The sequence below is a fragment of the Callorhinchus milii genome, unplaced genomic scaffold (genome assembly GCF_018977255.1).
Source record: "Callorhinchus milii isolate IMCB2004 unplaced genomic scaffold, IMCB_Cmil_1.0 Scaffold3, whole genome shotgun sequence".
Taxonomy (NCBI): Eukaryota; Metazoa; Chordata; class Chondrichthyes; order Chimaeriformes; family Callorhinchidae; genus Callorhinchus; species Callorhinchus milii.
This window is the reverse complement of record NW_024704744.1, coordinates 7,121,054-7,139,093: the sequence shown is the minus strand read 5'-3', so window position 1 is coordinate 7,139,093 and position 18,040 is coordinate 7,121,054. Positions and strand designations below refer to the sequence as shown.

The 18,040-nt window shown below is 44.2% G+C and overlaps 1 protein-coding gene and 1 non-coding gene across 2 annotated transcripts in view; both read right to left on the bottom strand.

Moving 5' to 3' along the window:
• Positions 1 to 3,661: 3,661 nt before the first annotated feature.
• The window catches only part of LOC103179015 (dystonin), a 323,265-nt gene continuing 308,886 nt past the window's right edge, over positions 3,662 to 18,040 (bottom strand). Inside the window, exons 87-97 of the mRNA XM_042333693.1 lie at positions 17,262 to 17,424; positions 15,507 to 15,661; positions 15,203 to 15,277; positions 13,196 to 13,213; positions 12,600 to 12,717; positions 10,629 to 10,697; positions 10,379 to 10,393; positions 9,495 to 9,691; positions 8,551 to 8,661; positions 5,649 to 5,772; positions 3,662 to 4,581 (exon numbers count right to left, since the gene is read on the bottom strand). Of these exons, the coding sequence (XP_042189627.1) occupies positions 4,310 to 4,581; positions 5,649 to 5,772; positions 8,551 to 8,661; positions 9,495 to 9,691; positions 10,379 to 10,393; positions 10,629 to 10,697; positions 12,600 to 12,717; positions 13,196 to 13,213; positions 15,203 to 15,277; positions 15,507 to 15,661; positions 17,262 to 17,424 (1,317 nt within the window). The 3' untranslated portion in view covers positions 3,662 to 4,309. The remainder of the gene's footprint in view (positions 4,582 to 5,648; positions 5,773 to 8,550; positions 8,662 to 9,494; positions 9,692 to 10,378; positions 10,394 to 10,628; positions 10,698 to 12,599; positions 12,718 to 13,195; positions 13,214 to 15,202; positions 15,278 to 15,506; positions 15,662 to 17,261; positions 17,425 to 18,040) is intronic.
• Positions 11,833 to 11,904, bottom strand: trnaa-ugc. Its single transcript has one exon. It is a non-coding gene; the product is annotated as a tRNA-Ala (tRNA).

Below are 18,040 nucleotides of genomic sequence, written 5' to 3'. Positions count from 1 at the left end.
CTTGTCCAGCTCGGACCACGTTACTTGTTACAGCTTTGGCTTGACTATCTGCCCTTCCATATTCTCAGCTGTGATTATCAATCTGATCCCTACCTACCTGTCCGTACCCTCCGTTCCTCTGGCTCCGGTCTGCTCCACGTCCCCCGCCCCAACCGCCCTACCATCGGTGGTCGGGCCTTCAGCCTCTCAGCCCCCAGGCTCTGGAACTCCATCCCCCAGTGCCTTCGCCGCCTCCTCCCTTTCCTCCTTCAAGGCCGGTCTCAAAACCTTTCTCTTTGACCGTGCCTTCAGCTCCCCTCTCGACTCTCTTCCCCCTCCTCGCTCCCTCCCTTCCCTCCCCTCACCCTGACCATTTCCCCCCTCCTCGCTCCCTCCCTTCCCTCACCCTGACCATTTCCCCCCTGCTCGGGTCATGACCCAACTGTGCAGCGCCTTGGGACGTCCTCCTGACGTGAAAGGCGCTTTATAAATGGAATCTTGTTGTTGTTGTTGTTGTTGATCCCATTTTATTGGTTGTAGGCCAACTACACAGAACTCCTCAACCTCACACTGAATTTCAGGCAGATGAGATAATACTAATATTAATACTAACAATAAAAGATGCCCGCAAACAGTTGTGGATTGTTTGACCAAATTATGATTTATTTTTGGAGGGATTATTACCCAGGGAAAATGATCAGTCAATTGTCTAACAACCAGGTTCCCACTTACTGCTAGGTAAACAGAGGCATGTGGAGTAAGGAAACTTTCCTGGCCTAAGATTCCCCCACTCCTCCCCCGCCTCCTGGAATCGAACCTGTGTCCTCTCGCTTGCGAGGTGAGCGCTCTAACCATTATGTTATGGGCCTCCACCATAGGAGATTAAATGGGCCGATTGGGTTTCTTCATCCAAACCTTTTATGATCAGCAATGACATGCGTTTATATAAGTTTATTCATGTAACAAATGTCGCAAAGCTGCTTCTTGCCTGAGAAAACGCCTGAAAACTCTTTTGACAAAAGAAATGGATTTGTCAAGGTTTTTTAAAAAAAATTCATAGTGAATCTGCATTTTCACTCACATTCACATCTAATTTAGTTGCTTTAATTGCAGAGGCTCTCGCTTTTTAAACCCCATTGTGCGAGACCAAAGCTGCCAATCTTGGACCAATCCCCAAATGTGCCTTTTATAAGGAGATAAGAGAACATTTTTACAAAAGGGAGGAAAGTAGTTATATGGATGTGTGATAATTTTGTCACAGTGTGTCAGTGCTCTTGCTGAGGAGCCAAAGGCAGAAGTAACTGCAGCTGTACAGTGTACAGAGAGATTAGCAAAAACATAATGGAAATGTTTCGCAGACGGCAGCAGTTTCTCTGTTTGCTCATTAATGCTCATGTCCACCCATCTCGCTCGGCAGCACTTTTGCCTCTGAGTGATTAAGTTGTGGGCACAAGCTGCACAATATGGCCTTGAACTCACAGTCTACTCTGCAACTCCGGTGCAGTATTGGTGGGGGGGGGGGGGGGTGCTGGGGTGCTGCAATGTCGAAGATGCCGCCCTTCAGAAGACATGCTAAAACAATGTATTATTACCTATTACCAGGAGGACGTTATCTCGAGGTCGGGGTTAAAGGTACTCCTCAATGAACATTTTGTAATGCCAACCATAGAACAGAAAAACCCACAGACTAAATGCACGGATAGATTTTTCTGGCAAATTAGCTTTAAACAGAGCACAAACCTATAGTTTGCGCGTTAGGAATAGTGAGATATGATGCAGAATGGTCACTTGGGTGGTAACCTCAACTAGCCAAGTGTTTAAAGCTCGAGTAGCTGCTGTGAGGAAGTCCATAGCAGCCCATCACTGGTCTCAGCTCAGTGACTGAATAATCATCTCTGGGTTTGATATTAATGACAACAATATCCAAACATTCTCAAAGGCTTGAAAAGTAACTGCTGTCAGGTGTAGTGACTGTGCGTTTATAGGGAATTTATCTGGAGACCAGCCCAGGCGGGATGCACTTTCCGTCCTTTTTTTGAATTGCATCACAATATCCCTCCAATGGTCTGGCCCCGCCCAACCTCAGCGACCTCCTCAAAACCTAAAAGCTGCGATGCTCTCTGCAGTAGAGTTGGTCTTCAGACACTCACTGCCAAAGCTCACACATGAACATTGGTCACTTGGGTGGAGCACTAGAGGGCAACCAGTGCCCATGCAACAGCATTCCAGCAAGAGGCCAGATCATTAGTCAGTGGGGAGAAAATTTGAAAAAACAATTGGAAACACCAAATCTATTTGAAAAATAAGACAGAATTTTGCACAATTCTGTGCCACTGAAAATTGAAGACCAGTTTTTACAGTATCAGGCTCTTATTGAGATGTAAAATTCAATAAGCAATTACGTGCTGAGACAGCAGAGCAATGGTTTACGTTAAGTATTTCTTTATCCAGATTAATTAACAACTGGAAGAGGTTACCAGGAAGTGTGGTTGAGGCCAGGACAATGGACTAATTTAAGTAACAGCTTGATGCTGTGATGGGAAGACAATACGATGAGATCAGATGACCCGAAGGATCTTCTTCTTCAAAACCAATCATGCGGATCGTAGTGTTTCATAGTGGGACAATCCATGCATTCTACATATCCCAGGTACCCATTGCCACTTCCAATTTCGATCAAATGGTTTAAAAAGTTAAGTAGGTATTCTGCCACTACTGATATACTGAGGTCCAAGTGATGGCAGTAGTTTGGAAAGTGCTGGGTTGGGCGGGGGAATAGTTTTGGGGAAAAAAAAGGAATTTGAACAAAGCCAGTGGGGAGGGGGAAGAGTAAGAGATGCTCTACTGGGGGTTATCCACTGGGGTGGGGGGAGGACATCCTCTGTGAATGAAATGTCCCATTATTTCATCACATTGCATCTTGCATTTCAATCGTACCCCACACACCACCATTCCCCTCCAGCTATTACGAACTCAGCATGCAGCGTGCAGATACTCTCATATCTCTATCCACAGTCACTGAGATCTGTGAGGTTAACAGCAAGGAGAAAAACAAGAAAGAAATGCAAAGCCAGTTCGTAGTCTGAAAAGAATGCTTTAATAAAGCATCGGTAGGAAACCTTTAACGGTCACTCGCTTTACTGCTGTAAGCCTACAGTAAATTAGCATTTGCTTATTTTTTCCTTAAATAACAAAAAAACGATCTTGCATTGAAGGACGAACAGGTGGTGATGGGGGGGGGCGGGGGAAGGGCGAGGGGGTGAGGTGGAGTGTTGATTCAGTTCCGCACTTACTGCAAGCGGAATTGCTTTAATACAAAATGGGATGAATGGTACAGTTATCTTCCACTCGAGCAAAAAGAAAATCTCACACTGACATGATCGTACTTATATATTAATTATTAATACAAATGGCTGTTCTGGATGGTGTGTGGTGGGGTAGGAGGAGGGGGCAAAGGGGGAGAGGAAAAGGGGAGAGGGGTTCAAGACAATGATGGTTTTGACTCCGAGCTAAATACAATGGCACAGAAAATTGCTGCAGGATATTGTTTGAAAACGTCTCGTTATCAGCGGTGTGCAAGTTTGTGAGCCGAAGCAGTCGTGAGTGAGTGAATTCACGTCCACGCCGTTTCGCAGTTGTCGTATTTTTGTGTGTGTTTATATGACGTTGAATTTAGTGCATGTCCGCGTTTATACTTCCCTTTTCTTAACGTCGGACGCAAGACATTCGCTTTAAGTGTTGATTTCAAATGGAAGAGAGAGAGAGAGCGCATCAGGCGTGAAGCAATCGTGAACGATTCGTTTTTTAACGTCGTGTAAGTTGTAAAGTTTTTCTTGATGTATTGTGCGTGAAGCAATCAGAACCCCTGGGAAACAATGCACAGGGCACCTGCTTTGCTGGACAGTCAAGTTCATTGGATTTGTGTTCGTTTTTACATTCAGAAACAACTTTCCGCATCAAGTTTGTCACCTAAAACCCACGTTGCCTTGTTAAAAAAAAATAAGTTAGTATGACTTAAACCTTTCTTAAAAGCTCGTTTGTTTGCTTGTTTCCCCTCTCCCTCTGCAGAAATACAGCGTCGAGGACAACAACGACGACAAAAAAAAGTAACCGAAAAAAAATTATTCACATAAACATAACCTTTACAGGACAAATACACAAATAAGGCCATCTGCAGCATCAAGAGTCCACCTTAGGCAATATTTCACAACAAATTCTACAGAATATTTTACATCCCAGGGACTGCGCTTGTTGAACGGTTGCTCAGCGTGGCCAATCCATCCGTCTGTCCATCAGTTAGTCTGTCTGTCTGTCCGCCCGGCAGGTTCCACTATCTTTTCGAGGAGGAGCTCAGCTTGCTGGGCGCTGGGGAGCGCTTGGATGGGGTGGGGATTTTGGAGGCTCTTCCCGAGGAGGCTCGAGATCCAGCCCGCGATCCCGACCTGGTAGCCCCATCTGGCACTGTTTCTGAAGCGTCCGAGCACACGGACTGGATGTCCGAGATGTCGAAGTCGGAGGCGTCGCTTCCCCGCCGGCTGCTGGCACGGCTGCCGGTCTTACTGCCCGCTCGGCTCGCGGGCCGGCTCGACGCTTTACGCGCATCTGCGAGAAAACAAATCAGTTTTTTTTTAAAAAAAGGAGGGTGAGGGGTGACCTGTTGGAGGTCTTTAAAATGCTGAAAGGTTTTGATAGGGTAGACACAGGGAAGATGTTTCCACTTGTGGGGGAGACCAAAACCAGGGGCCATCAATATAAAATAGTCACAAATAGAGAAGTTAGAAACAATTTCTTCACACAGAGAATAGTGGGAATGTGGAGCATGCTACCACAAGGAGTTGTTGAGGCGAATAGCATAGATGTATTTAAGGGGAAGCTCGATAGGTACATGAGGGAGAAAGGAATAGAAGGTTAGGCTTGAAGGCTTAATTGAGGAAGGGCAGGAGGAGACTCATGTAGAGCATAAACATCGGCATAGACCAGTTGGGCTGAATGGCCTGTTTCTGTGCTGTATATTCTAATGTATTCTAATGTAGTTTAAAAACCAAATCAAATAAATAACTTTCTTAAAATGATGAAGGGATTTGCTCGGGTAGATACAGAGACATTCATTCCTCTTCTGGGGGAATCCAGAACACGTCCCAGTGAGACATAATAATAATAACCTTGCATTTGATATAATGCCTTATCACATCATTTACTGTGTATTTTGTGGGCGAAACGCAGCAGCCAATTGCGCACAGAAGTGTCCCACAAACAGTTGTGAATTGAGTGACCAAATTTTTTTTAAGGCATTAAGCTAAGGACCAGTCTGCCTGTTCAGGTGGACGTTAAAGAGGAATTAATTTGAGAAGTTAAGGTGGGAGGTGACAAAGGCGTGGGAGACAAAGACTCTCTCTCAATCCCTCCGCCTTGCCCCCTCTCTCCCCTTTTTCAAGTCCCGCCTGAAAACCTTCCTCTTCGCCCGTGCTTACATCCACCTCCCCTACCTCGGAGTCAGGCTCCGCCACTGTTAAGAGCTCTGAGACACTATCCTGCTTGGAAGTTGCTGTATAAGTACAAGTTGTTGTTGTTGGTGAGGGTATCACAAACAGAAACATGATTGCTCTGGGACGCTACCCTGTGTGAACGGCACTATATAAATGCATGTTGTTGTAGTAGAGAGAACTCACCAGTTGCTTGTGATCTTCCTCTGGAAGGTGGCACAGACACTGCACTACTCTCCTCTCCAGAGTGGAAGCTTTTCCCCGATAGATATCCAGGAGGACGCAATTTACTACCCTGTATCGGAGTTACCTGAAGCAACAAACCAAAGGGAAAATGTTATTACTTCATATCTCTATGTTATTGTGAGGGGTGGGGGTTGGCGGTTGGGGCTGCAGACAGTCTGCATGCATCAAAAGCAAAGGTTAATCCCTTTGACAACAAAGATTCCACTTGATTTTCTGAATCTAATATGAAGTGATCTTAGCAGTAAAGCAAAATACACTGAAGGGATGAGGAGAAAGAGCTGGAAAGTGTGATTAATCGGAAAGATACGAGCGAGAGAAAGAACAGGTAGCGGTGTCAAAGGCACGATGAACGACCTTCTGTGCTGAAAATTTTCATGAGGTAAAATCTGTGGTATTCGTTAAACTAACATTGGCACAATGTAATTATTGCCTATTGGTGTTAATTATTGTCATGATTAGCAGCACTAAGTTTGAGCTCAATTTTCTGAGCTTCATACTGGAACCTACAGTAATACCCTGACTGGCCAATTGTGGCAGTGTCCCCTCCATCCCCTCTCTCCTACCACCTCTGATGGTTGGGAGGAGAGGTGTGTTGAGGAGAAGATGGGAGAGGTACAGAGGTATTTGGAAATGAAGGGTCTTGGTTGGAGTGGATCTGTTGTAAGGCAGGGAGACAGTGGAGCCTGGGGAGGACTCAGGTGATGGGTGTGCAGAGTTTGGTTAGGGGGAATACTGGTCCTTTTGAAGTTTGTTTTTGGCAGCTAAAAAGTTTGTATTCCACTAACTACCAGTCAAGGCAAGGATCCACAAAGCAGAAGTTCAACACTGCGGACTTGTGGGATGTTACCACTGGGTGGGAGGGCCGGGAGAAATAAACACCTGTTCACTTCCAGGAAGCGGGGCAGGAGTGGCGGTAAGGGGGTGTAAAAGGTGCTGGAACACCAGTGATTTAATCCCGTTACATTCTACATCTCAGTGACTTGTCTTTTACTCTCTCCTGGAGCCGTCACCCACATAAGGAAGTTGTGGTTGAGAAGATATCAAAGGCAATTGCTCACCGCAACCACCAGTATCCTGAATCTGCCCTCCACTAATGAACGCTAGTGTGCGCACGTGTGTGTATGTCGGTCTCTGAATTTATACAATGTCTTTACTGTGCATTTTCACACAATTGTAACAGCAGTGAAAATACTGAATTGGTTTTAACATAAAATATATTCTGGATGTGGGAGGGTGGTGATAAATAATAATCTGCAAAACACAACGCGTAACGTGCTGAATGAAGGTGCTGATAATGGAGGACGAGTTGACCTGCTGTGGTTTGCACATCGAACCACATTGCAAGTAGTAAAGTGAAACCTCGAAGACGACAAACAGCGAGAAGGTACTTGAAAAACAGCAGCACGTTTGCAAAGGTTTCTCTCGGCTCGAAAGAAAGAGGGAAGAAATTCATTTGAAAAAGCGAGCGAGTTTGATGACAGCTGCTTTCGCGCAGCTCTGGAGAAAAACAGAAGTTAGATCCTAGATGTCAGCTCACCTAAAGAGGGCGAAGATGAAATGTGAAAGGAAAGCTCGCCTACTTTCTAGCATTAAGGATTAAGAGAAATTAGGGTCTAGGGCTGTAACAAGTCCTCTTTCTCAGGCTTCAACTGTTCATTAAAGGCAAATTTGCCGCTAATTGTTCAGATTGTTCCCTGAATGCCATGATAACTGAATGCCGTTGCAAAGAGATGCCACTCTTATGCAGTTAAGGACCATTGACATCCCACCCAAATGTTGGCTGGTTTTGTTTTAATTACACAGCAACCTGAGTGACTGAATCGATCAGTCTGAACAGCAGCAAGTCCCTAAGACACTTCAATTCACTGCACCTTCAGTGAACCTCCTCCTCTTGCTAAACCAATTTAATCCAGCTCCTCAAAAGGAGACGCCAATAGGTTCAGGAGGGTTCCTCGTGGGAAGCCGAAAAGTTCAACGCATCTCACTGCGTCTCTGTGACTTTAAACTGCGAGCTAGTTTGCGGTATTTCTTAACTGATAATATTTCAATTGATACAAAGCCCCCTGGGGATGCAAACAGTGATCCTTTCCAGTAACTGGATATACGTCCGTCACAGCGACCCGAGGGGGCTTTGCTCCGATACACTCCCAGGCAGAGCTGCCACCCACGGGTCAATGTGATAAGATTCCTTATTGAAGAAACTGGTTAAGACAAACCGCAAATTAGACACCGCATTTTTAAAAGGCACAACTCAGAATGAAAGGCAGCGCAGAACAAAGTTTCGGAAGCCTGGAAAACAGTCAGGAACAGAAAGTAACACTGTTACAACCCTCATCACAGACCCCAGAGCCCACCCAGCCTTAGCCTTCGAGACCATTTTGCTTTCGGAAAAAAATCTAAGTCAACGCAGATACGGTGGAAAAACATTCTAAAAATCCGGCCTTCATTTGGAAACTTTTTTTCGTTGTCCCCCTTAAAAAATTGTTGCCCCTTTTCGCCCACAAAATATACAGTCAATTCACTTTACAGTGTATTCTGTGAAACGCTTTGACACGTCTCAAAGACGTGCTAAGGCGCTATATCAACGCAACAATTATTATTGTCACTATTAATAAAAAAAGAACCCACTTCCCGAATTAAGGCGGAATTTTTAACAACGTGCCACAGTTCGGCGCGTTCTTAAACATTTGACGAAAACCTAGACTCGCAGGCTAACACCAGGTGGAATTTCAGGTGCACAGAGTAGCTAAAGGCAGACTCGGACTCAGTAACACTCAGCCCCTGGAAAGCTGCCAGCCCGCATTTCGTAGACCTTGGAATGCTTCACCGTACAGTACTGTACCTCTGGAGATGGTACCCGGCATTCGGGGGAGTCTGGTGACTTAACGGGAGTTGATGTTTTGCTGTTTGTCAACCATGGTTTATCATAATTGCGGATTATGTGTTGGGGTGTCTGCGTGAAACAAGGATATACATTGAGAATGAATGGAAAAATCTGACAATACAACTCAAGATAAAATAAATGTGAAAAATAATAATGTTACGGGGAATGAGAAGGGAGGAGGGGAAAGAAAAGCAGGTTCGGAGGGATATAAATGACGTGATGGAGGTGAAGCCCACTTTGTGACAGCCCCCTTTAAATTGATAGTCAGTGTCAATGAGGTTAGTGGGGAGCCCTGTTTCATTAAGCGCTGGGGCATTTAGTCAGAGGATTATTGGATTACATCGAGTTCCCAGGCGAAGATCCCCCCATCCCAATCGGGAACACAAGTGTGAAAATGTTATCAACCCCATCGATGGCTGTGTTACAGCAACCAAACCAAACTCAAACGGTTAGAGTAAAGGTAGCCATGCTGTTAGCCTGTTGATCAACACAACAATACAAAACAAGCAGCTCGGAACTAACTAACACAAACGACAGCACTAGGGAGTTCTGACCTGCCCACGGCTGGAATGAGCTGAGACAACTCGTCCCCTTTAACTATATGCCATGTGGATTTTACTCTGGTCAACCAGGGGTCTGACACGTGCAGAAACCCATCATCGTGCTTAAGAGTGTCCAAACCTGGCTGACAGGTCCACATGTGCGATGCCACCTACGTATGGAAATTTCCCGGTGTCTGGAATGAAATGTGCCCTCTCTCCCTGGAGGGACACACCCCGCTTTCGCAATGCCTCACAGGTCAACAGCAAATGCACAAAATCAAGTGGCCTGGAACTACATGCTGTGTTATACTCTTTCTGTACCTGCCCTTCCCTCCCTTGCTCCTCGTCCCGCAGGATTACCTTGAGAGGAGTGTTGGCAGTGTTTGGTGGCACGGAGACACTCTGAGTGGCACTGGAGGTTGACCTGTTGGGAGAAGCAGCCCTGGAAGACGGCCGTGACCTGCGACCTCGTGGCCGGAAGGCAGCGACGGACTGACAGGTGGTGCCTTCGGGAACCATGAACTTCTCACGCAGTTCCACGTTCGTCCGTCCTTTGGCTGAAAGATGAAACGGAACAACAGCGTCAAAAAACTAAAGCTCACGTGGGGAAGGGAGTAGGAGGGAGGGAGGGAGGGATGGATGGAGGGGGTGTCCCGATTTCAGCACCAAACTAGCAGTGACGCGTGAAGTGGCGTTTCCAAAAGAAAGAAACAAAAAATAAAACCATGAACAGGAGGACTAATTAAGTGGTACAGGATAATGAAACGATACTGAAATCTGAATTTGATAGCCTATTCACACCAGCAACAAAAAGGTTTGAGGCAGCAGCACTATATATATATCTCTGTAAATATTTGGGCTGGTGTATAATGAGAAAATGACACGACTTTGCGGCCCAGCCAAAAAAATATATATTTTATTTTGTTTAGAAAAAATAACAACTTAGAATGAGAAAAAAAAAATCTGATTGCATCGAGGTTTCAGTTCAGTTTCATGTTGTGTACTACGGAGTTCAGACTACAATAATGTCATGCAGTCAGTTTATATATAATATAAATATATATAAAATATACAGTGCATATATATGTATTAAATTAAAAAGGCCAGGGATCCACCAAAGCAAAACCCAATTCCATTAAACTGTGCAGAAGCTCAAAACAGCACATCACTTCAGGCAGAACACATGTGTACATTCATTCCACTTAAGGAAGATGCTACAATACCAGACAAGGTGAACCACTTACTTGCAGTGGGTATTACTGCGGGTAAAAGAAAAGAATCATATAAGCACTTCACATGCATTCTGAGACAGGCAATCCATCATTCTGTGTTTGGTTACTGAAATTTGTTTTACGAAGCGCATTGGGTTACTTTTTTTAATATATTAAAAAAAAGCATACAGAGGCCGCTTGTAGCTGCTGGGGGAAGGGGTGAAAGCCATACAAGAATAGAAAAGCACACACGGTAGAGGGAAAGAGACAGAGGGTTGCCAACCTATAGGAGACTGACTGGTAATTGAAGAGTTTGATTCTGAACGCAACATTTTAGTCCCGTGATGATGAACTGGGGGGAAGAAAATGATAAACGGAATCTCGTCACATCAGAAGAAATGCAGAAGGAAAAGTATAGGACCGACACCAATCAACAGAACCAGCAAGTCATTCAACAACAACAAAATTACATTTATAGAGCGCCTTTCATGTTGGGCGGACGTCCCAAGGAGCTGGACTTTCAGGTGTTGGGGCCTGAGCATGGGGCAGGGGTGGTGTAGGGGTGATGGAAAGCAGAGAGGTGGGAGGGCGATCGAAGAGGAGGGTCTCGAGACCGGCCTTGAAGGAGGCAAGGGAGGAAGTGAGACGAAGGGACTGTGGGATGGGGTTCCAGAGTGCGGGGGGAAAGAGGCTGAAAGCCCAGCCACCGATGGTAGGGGTCAGGCAGGACACATAGAGCAGGCCAGAGCCCGCTGAACGGAGGGAGCGGGCTGGTTGGTAGGGAGTCAGCAGGTCAGAGTGGTAGGAGGTGGCCTTGAAAGTGAGCACAAGGATCTAGAATTCGATCCTCTGGGGGATGGGGAGCCAGCGGAGTCGACCAAGGGTGGGAGTGATGGGGTCATGGAACCTGGTGCGCGAGAGTACATAAGCTGCAGAGTTTTGGATGAAGGGAAGAGTTGGGAAGGCCGATGAGGAGGGAGTTTCCATTATCGAGCCTTGATTCTTGACAAGTAATGGGAATATGTGTGTTCAAGTATTCAATGTGAAGGCTGTTGTTGTGCGCTAAAGCGACTGTTATCACATTGAACGCTCTTACGCTCACAAATTTATACCCAATGTCTTAACATTACACTGAACAAATTTATCCCCAATGTCTTAACATGATACTTAACGAATTTACCGAGCTCATCGTAAAAATATACTTCATGAATTTACCTCTGTTGTCTTAAAATTACGCTTGACACATTTACCCTCCTCATAATAATGATAAACCTTGCATTTGATATAGCGCTTTTAACGTCTTCCAGACATCTCAAAGTGCTTCACAGAATAGACTGTAAGGTGAATTGACTGCATATTTGTGGGCGAAATGTGGCAGCCAGCAGTGTCCCACAAACAGTCGTGGATTGAAGTGACCAATTTATTATTTTTTTTTTTCTTGAGGGATTATTATCAGGCGTGTGGAGTAAGGAAACTTGCCCAAGGTTTCACCCTGCTGGGAATCGAACCCAGGTCTCTCGCTTGCAAAGCGAGTGCTCTAACCACTGAGCTACAGGACTCCACGAATATGCTTACAATATAATATACTTCACAAATTTACTGCCATTGTCTTAACATTATACTTCATAAATTTATTGTCATCATCTTAACATTATACTTCATAAATGTATCTCCATTATCTGAACAACATAATTCACAAATATACCCCTAACATCTTAACACTACACTTCACAACTGTACACCATTGTCTTAACATAGCAATCACAAATTTAGCCCTTATTGTATTTCACAAGTTTACCGCTATCATCTTAATGCTGTACTTCACAAATTTACCCCCTCGTCTTAACACCTAATAGTTCGTGCTGCTGTATTATCATATTTTGCTAATGAAGATTGGGGGAGAACCAAAAAAGGGAATGTTTCATTAACGGGCACCTGAATTACTACACAAACAGAAGCCAGTTTGTTGAAGAACACAGGGCAGTCAAACAAAAGGCAAAATACAGTAAATGCTGGAAATCTGAAATGAAGACAGAAGTCGCTGGGAACGGCAGCAGCTATGGAGAGGGAAGTGAGTTAGCGTTTCATGTCGATGACCTGAAACATTAACTCACTGTCCACGCTCCATAGATGCTGCCTGACCTGCTGCGTGTTCCCAGCGACTTCTGTTTTTATTTCAGGGCAGTTAAGCACTGGCTATAGCCTGTACTGCACATCCCCAGAGACGAGTGGCCCTCAGCCCTCCACCACTCACCTCGGCAGGGATCGTTTTTCACCAGGAACTCGTCCAACGCCATCCAGCCGCCCCCCACCCGAACCATTACTGTGCTACGCAGGATCCGGACAAGGCGTAGTTGCTGAGAGTCGCCGAACTGGAAGGAAAGACAGCGAGAGAGAGAGAGAGAGAGAGAGAGAGAGAGAGCGGTGAGACTGGGTGGGGAAGGCTGAAACAGCGAGCAGCTTTTAAACAGAGAATTTTACAGAGAGAATAAACCTTCAGATCACAACGCTTCCCTTTTGATTTACCAGGTTATGCACTTAGCAGAAATTAATTACCACAAGCATTCATTTTCTCTTCTCTGACAAAGCGAGTTTTTAAAAATTTAAAAGGCAATGGAAGATTCTCTAATTTTCTAGCGTTTCTAGCGGCCAAAATACCCAGAATTGTCTGCACATTTGTGAAAAAAAGCTTTTTTATTTAAAAAAAAACAAAAAATGTAAAGCAGCAAAGTGGAAGAGGCGTTCTGTTCCCTATTGGGTAAGTGTGAAAGCCACAAAGCGAGACACACACTGAGCCTCACCACACAGTGCAACAGAGCAAACACAACAGCACAGAGAGCAATTCTGTACCTGATTTCCTAGGAAGAACTAGGTGGTGTGGTAGTGGTGGTGGAGGAAAAGAACAGGAAGGAAAAAGATAATTAGTCACGCAGGATAACCTGGACTTTCAAATTACACTCAGCCATTTATTCACGTTAAAGCACCTCACAAGTAAACAGCGTTGAACTTGGATTCCTTACACTGGAGATGAAAGGGTCTGACTCGGAACATTTAAGGAATGTAGTAGCATTTCTGCTTCCCAAACACATAAATAATCCTTGTGTTTGATAAAGCACTTTATCATGTCGACCAAATGTCTCAAGGAGCTTCACAGGACATTTACTGCGAAGTGTAGAGACTATGTATTTCTGGGCAAACATGGCAGCCAATGTCCCACATACAACCATGAAGTGAGTGACCAACTTTAATTTGGAAGATTGGCCAGGATAGCAGGAGAAATTCCTTTCTTTTTTTGAATTGTGCCATAGGATCTTTAACATCCACCTGAACAGGCAGAAGGACCTCGGTTTAATGGTCTCATCCACATGATGGCACTTTCAACATTGCAGCGACCCCTCCATCCCGGCATTGCATTGGAGTGTCAGCCTTGACTGAGTTCATAGCCCCGACAGGAAACTTGAATCTACATTCTTGTGACTCAGAGGTGAGAATGCTAGCCACTGAGCCAGACCGGCACTTACAAATACATGTGTGGAGCAGTCATTTAAAAAAACACAGCTATTTTAAGTTAATCCACTATCTATCGAGTCCTCCAATGGTAGCATGACCAGCTTCGGGGCCTGACCACTGTGACGGTGTTGATTAACACAGGTCATTTACGAGGACATTGGACTAATTCAAGGAACGGCTCGTTTGTAAATAGGATTGGGAAAGTAAGCCCAGAGCAATACTTTTAGATCCACTAAGGCAGCAGAATCAGAGGATACAGGCTCAGGTAGCAGAGGCCAATTTCAGGACAGAAACCAGGAAGTATTTTTTTAACCCAGAGGCTAACTGAAGACTGGAACAAGGTTGCCATGAAGGATGATTGAGGCCTGGATGCTGAACTCATTTAAGAAAGAGTTTGTTGCTATAGCAGGAAGTCAGTAGGGGATTTCTAGAAGGACATCATCAAATGTCCTTGCCAAATGTCATCATCTTGCTAGCTTACGCACACTGTGAAGTAACCTCTCCTCCCACCCACTATTACAGTCTTGCTTGTTTAAATCTCTGTATAAAACAGCAGCAAACCAGTGTTACAGATCCACTCCATTTGATTTGAAACGCGGGAACAATTCTGCACCAAACAATTGTTATTTAGTTAAATTTCTAGTAATGCAATACACAAAACATCCAGTTTCTGGGCAACACTCATCGTGAATGGTGTCGTTGTTCGGGGGGACGTGGCTCTATCTTCAGCACACCTTCTGTGTCGAAACTAAATTAGATGATCAAGATGTCAACCCTCTGGGTAGAGAGTGCATGCATAGGTGACTTCCAGACAACAGGGAATTGCCATGCATATGTGGTACTCTCAGTCTAGTTTGGATACTCTAAACACGGCAATGGGTTTCAACGTGTCTCAGACACTGGGCTGACCAGAAAAAAATAAATCAAACACACTGATCAGCCTATCAAGTCAGATATTAACATTGTTTTTTTCTGTTTAAAGTTCCTTGTGTTTAAGGACTTATCACTCCATGAATCTCGTCTATAACAAATGGCCAATGTACTGGGATTCAGAAATGGCCAGAGTACAATGGAAGAGACTGAGGCTGGTGCTATTATTAGGGTCTATCATGAGGCAATTTCTAATGGGATTCCTTAATAGGGAATCACGGCCAAACAGCATTAACCACTGCACCCATTGCCTTTCTGGGCGAGATGCTGTGCTATGCTGCTTTGAGACTTTGGAGCAACAACAACAAATTGCATTTGTTCAGCACTTCTCACATCGGGAAGACGTCCCAAGGAAACCTTATGTCTGACTGGCTATAGTAGTGCTACCTCGAGGGCAGCCCAGTCTCTGGAACTCACCCTGTATTTGTTGTCTCCAATCTGCTCCACTTGAAACCGCTTTGCACACTTACATTTGGCGACTTGCCGAGTCACCTATGATAAAGGGATAGTAAGAGAGACGGGAGTAGCGAGGTGAGAAAGCAGGCAATTTCATCAATCAACCTTATAGCAGCAAGTTCAAACACCCATGCAAAAATTGCAAATAATAGTCAAAATATTTTTTTTTACGGGGAGATTTAACACTGGAATTGAAAAGCAGAATGCATATCCATCTATATGAAGCATTAAGCCATCTATGGATTGATGACATTTTTGGAGATACCTCATCCTCTATTTTGTCGGCGTCAGTCAGAGGCTTGTAGGCGTCTTTGTTTGGATGAAGTGCCGCTACAAACTCATAATAATCGATGTAGCCGTCTCCGTCTCGGTCAAAGATGTCAGCCACCGCGCTCATCTCTAACCGGCTGGTCGGAAACTCTGAAAAATGTCACCACAAACACCTTCCGCTTAATTATTATTATTAATAATAGTAATATTTGCATTTGATTAGCAACTTATCACGACGTTGAGAGGTCTCAAAAGATTTTACAGAAAAAATTGTAAAGTGGATTCACTCTGTATTTTGTGAGCGAAATGTAGCAGCCAATGTGGATTGAGTGACCACATTATTTTGACGGATTATTATTCACAGAAAGCAATCCACCGATCAGCTAACAGCCAGGTTTTTACTTACTACTAGACAAACAGGTGTGTGGAGTAAGGAAACTTGCCTAACATTTCACCTTACACGGCAATCGGACACAGGTCCTCTCGCTTGAGAGGTGAGTGCACTAACCACTACGATACAGGACTCCCAACAGTCCTCGCAATTATTGGCATGAATCTCTTACACTGGTCAATCCCATGTGGAAAAAAATACGTGAGCGGCATGAAAAACATATTCTGTTTCATCAACAATTAATTTTCCCAATATGAAGACTTGAGTAGACATTGGGCTCCCAATGGGTCAATGGATAATGTATTGTATGGATTGCACCACATATACCGGAAAGGTTTAAGGTTTGTTTCTTGGTTTGTGCTGAATTAGTGGAGCTTAATTAGGTGTTGCCAGGTTCGGAAGGATTTATCTTTAAAACCCTTCTTCAGACCTATCTCTTCAACCACTCTTGTGGTAACCTACCCCTTCTCCATTGCTTGGTGTCCAGCCCTGCCACTTTACAGCAGCGTGAGACATTATCCTGCATAAATGGTGTTATATGAATGTAATTACTTTTGTTGGGTTGTCCTCCCGACGTGAAAGGCACTATACAAATGTAATTTTGTTGTTTTTGCTGTTGATGAAGATCAGTCAGAATTCAAGAAGGGGCCATTCAGCCAGTCTAGCCTTTTCCACCAGTTTATTATATCATGGCAGATACAGCAAAGCAGTAGAACAAGGCAGAAGTAGTGGATTGTACAAGGGAATCTCAGGACTGACACTGGGAAGTATTTATTTACCTAGAGCATAATTAGCAACTGGTACAGATTGACAGAAAAGGTGGATGTAGCCAGGTCACTAGACTCATTTAAGAAACAGCTTGATGCTATGATGGATCCCTCTATCTTATTGTCCTTCTATATAATAATAATTATAATAATATTATTATCCTTCTATCTATGCATCAATCTATGGCTTAAATATCCAAATGAAATCAGTCTCTATGGCCTTTTGAGCTATACATCCACATCCCTCCTGCTTTCAGTGGCAATCAAGAATGAGAACTTCCAACAGCTGATTGTCATCCATTGACCTTGTGCTCCTCCTCACCTACATATGTTCTGGACTAAACTGGAAAGACTATAAGCTTAGGTACCAGCTAAGAACAGTAAGGGTCTTTGGTTGAGGCACCATGAGCTGCCTGTGACTGTGGAACTGTTCCATTGCACAAATTGGCCTGAAGTGAATGATCCCTCTAACTGCAGGACTATTGGCCAGGTAATGTGAATGAAAGACTAACTTCAGTGTTGTGAAAGACACTGGCTAAAGTATTGTGAAATGCAGGTCAAGGTTAACTAGCGCTGAGTACCCTGGACTTACTGGAGGAGAGAATCCCATCAATGAATTCCTGTCTGGTTATTTTTCCGTCCTGGTCTTTGTCGATGCGTCTGAAGAAGTCCATCACCCGAGACTTCTTGTGGTTCATCCAGCGCATGTACCTCTTCCTCCACACGTCAAAGTCGAAGTTCGCAAACTCTCTCAGCTGCAACAGAGGAAAACGCCTGGTTTGAGCAACACCATGAAAAAAATTACAGGAACACCATCATTGGTGAAATACCACAACTTAAAGAGAAGGCCCAACCAATAACACCCAAGGGCAACCAGGAATAGACAATAAATGCTGAGCATCATCCACATCCTGAGACAGTACAAACAAATACATAATAAACAGAGGCAGAGTTTGGAGTGTTATTATTTAGATCTAAGATTCATTTACTTTAGTACTTGTGTCAATATTGCAGTAATAGACTAATAATCTTCCCTGCATTTTAAATGGAGGCTCGTCATCCCGATGAAACATCTCAGAGTGCTTCAAAGAATTTGCTGCAGATTGTCTTAATAATAATAATCCTTGCATTTGATATTGCGCTTTTCACGTCTTCTAGATGTCCCAAAGCGCTTAAACAGAATATACTGTAAAGTGAATTGAATGTATATTTGTGGGCGAACGTGGCAGCCAATTGCGCACAGCAATGTCCCACAAACAGTCATAGATTGAAAGTTAATTGTAGTTTGTAAGCAAATAAAGCAATTCTAAGTGTTTGAGTGGCTTTCTTGATGTAATCAATGTCAACGTCACGGTAAACAAACAGAATAAT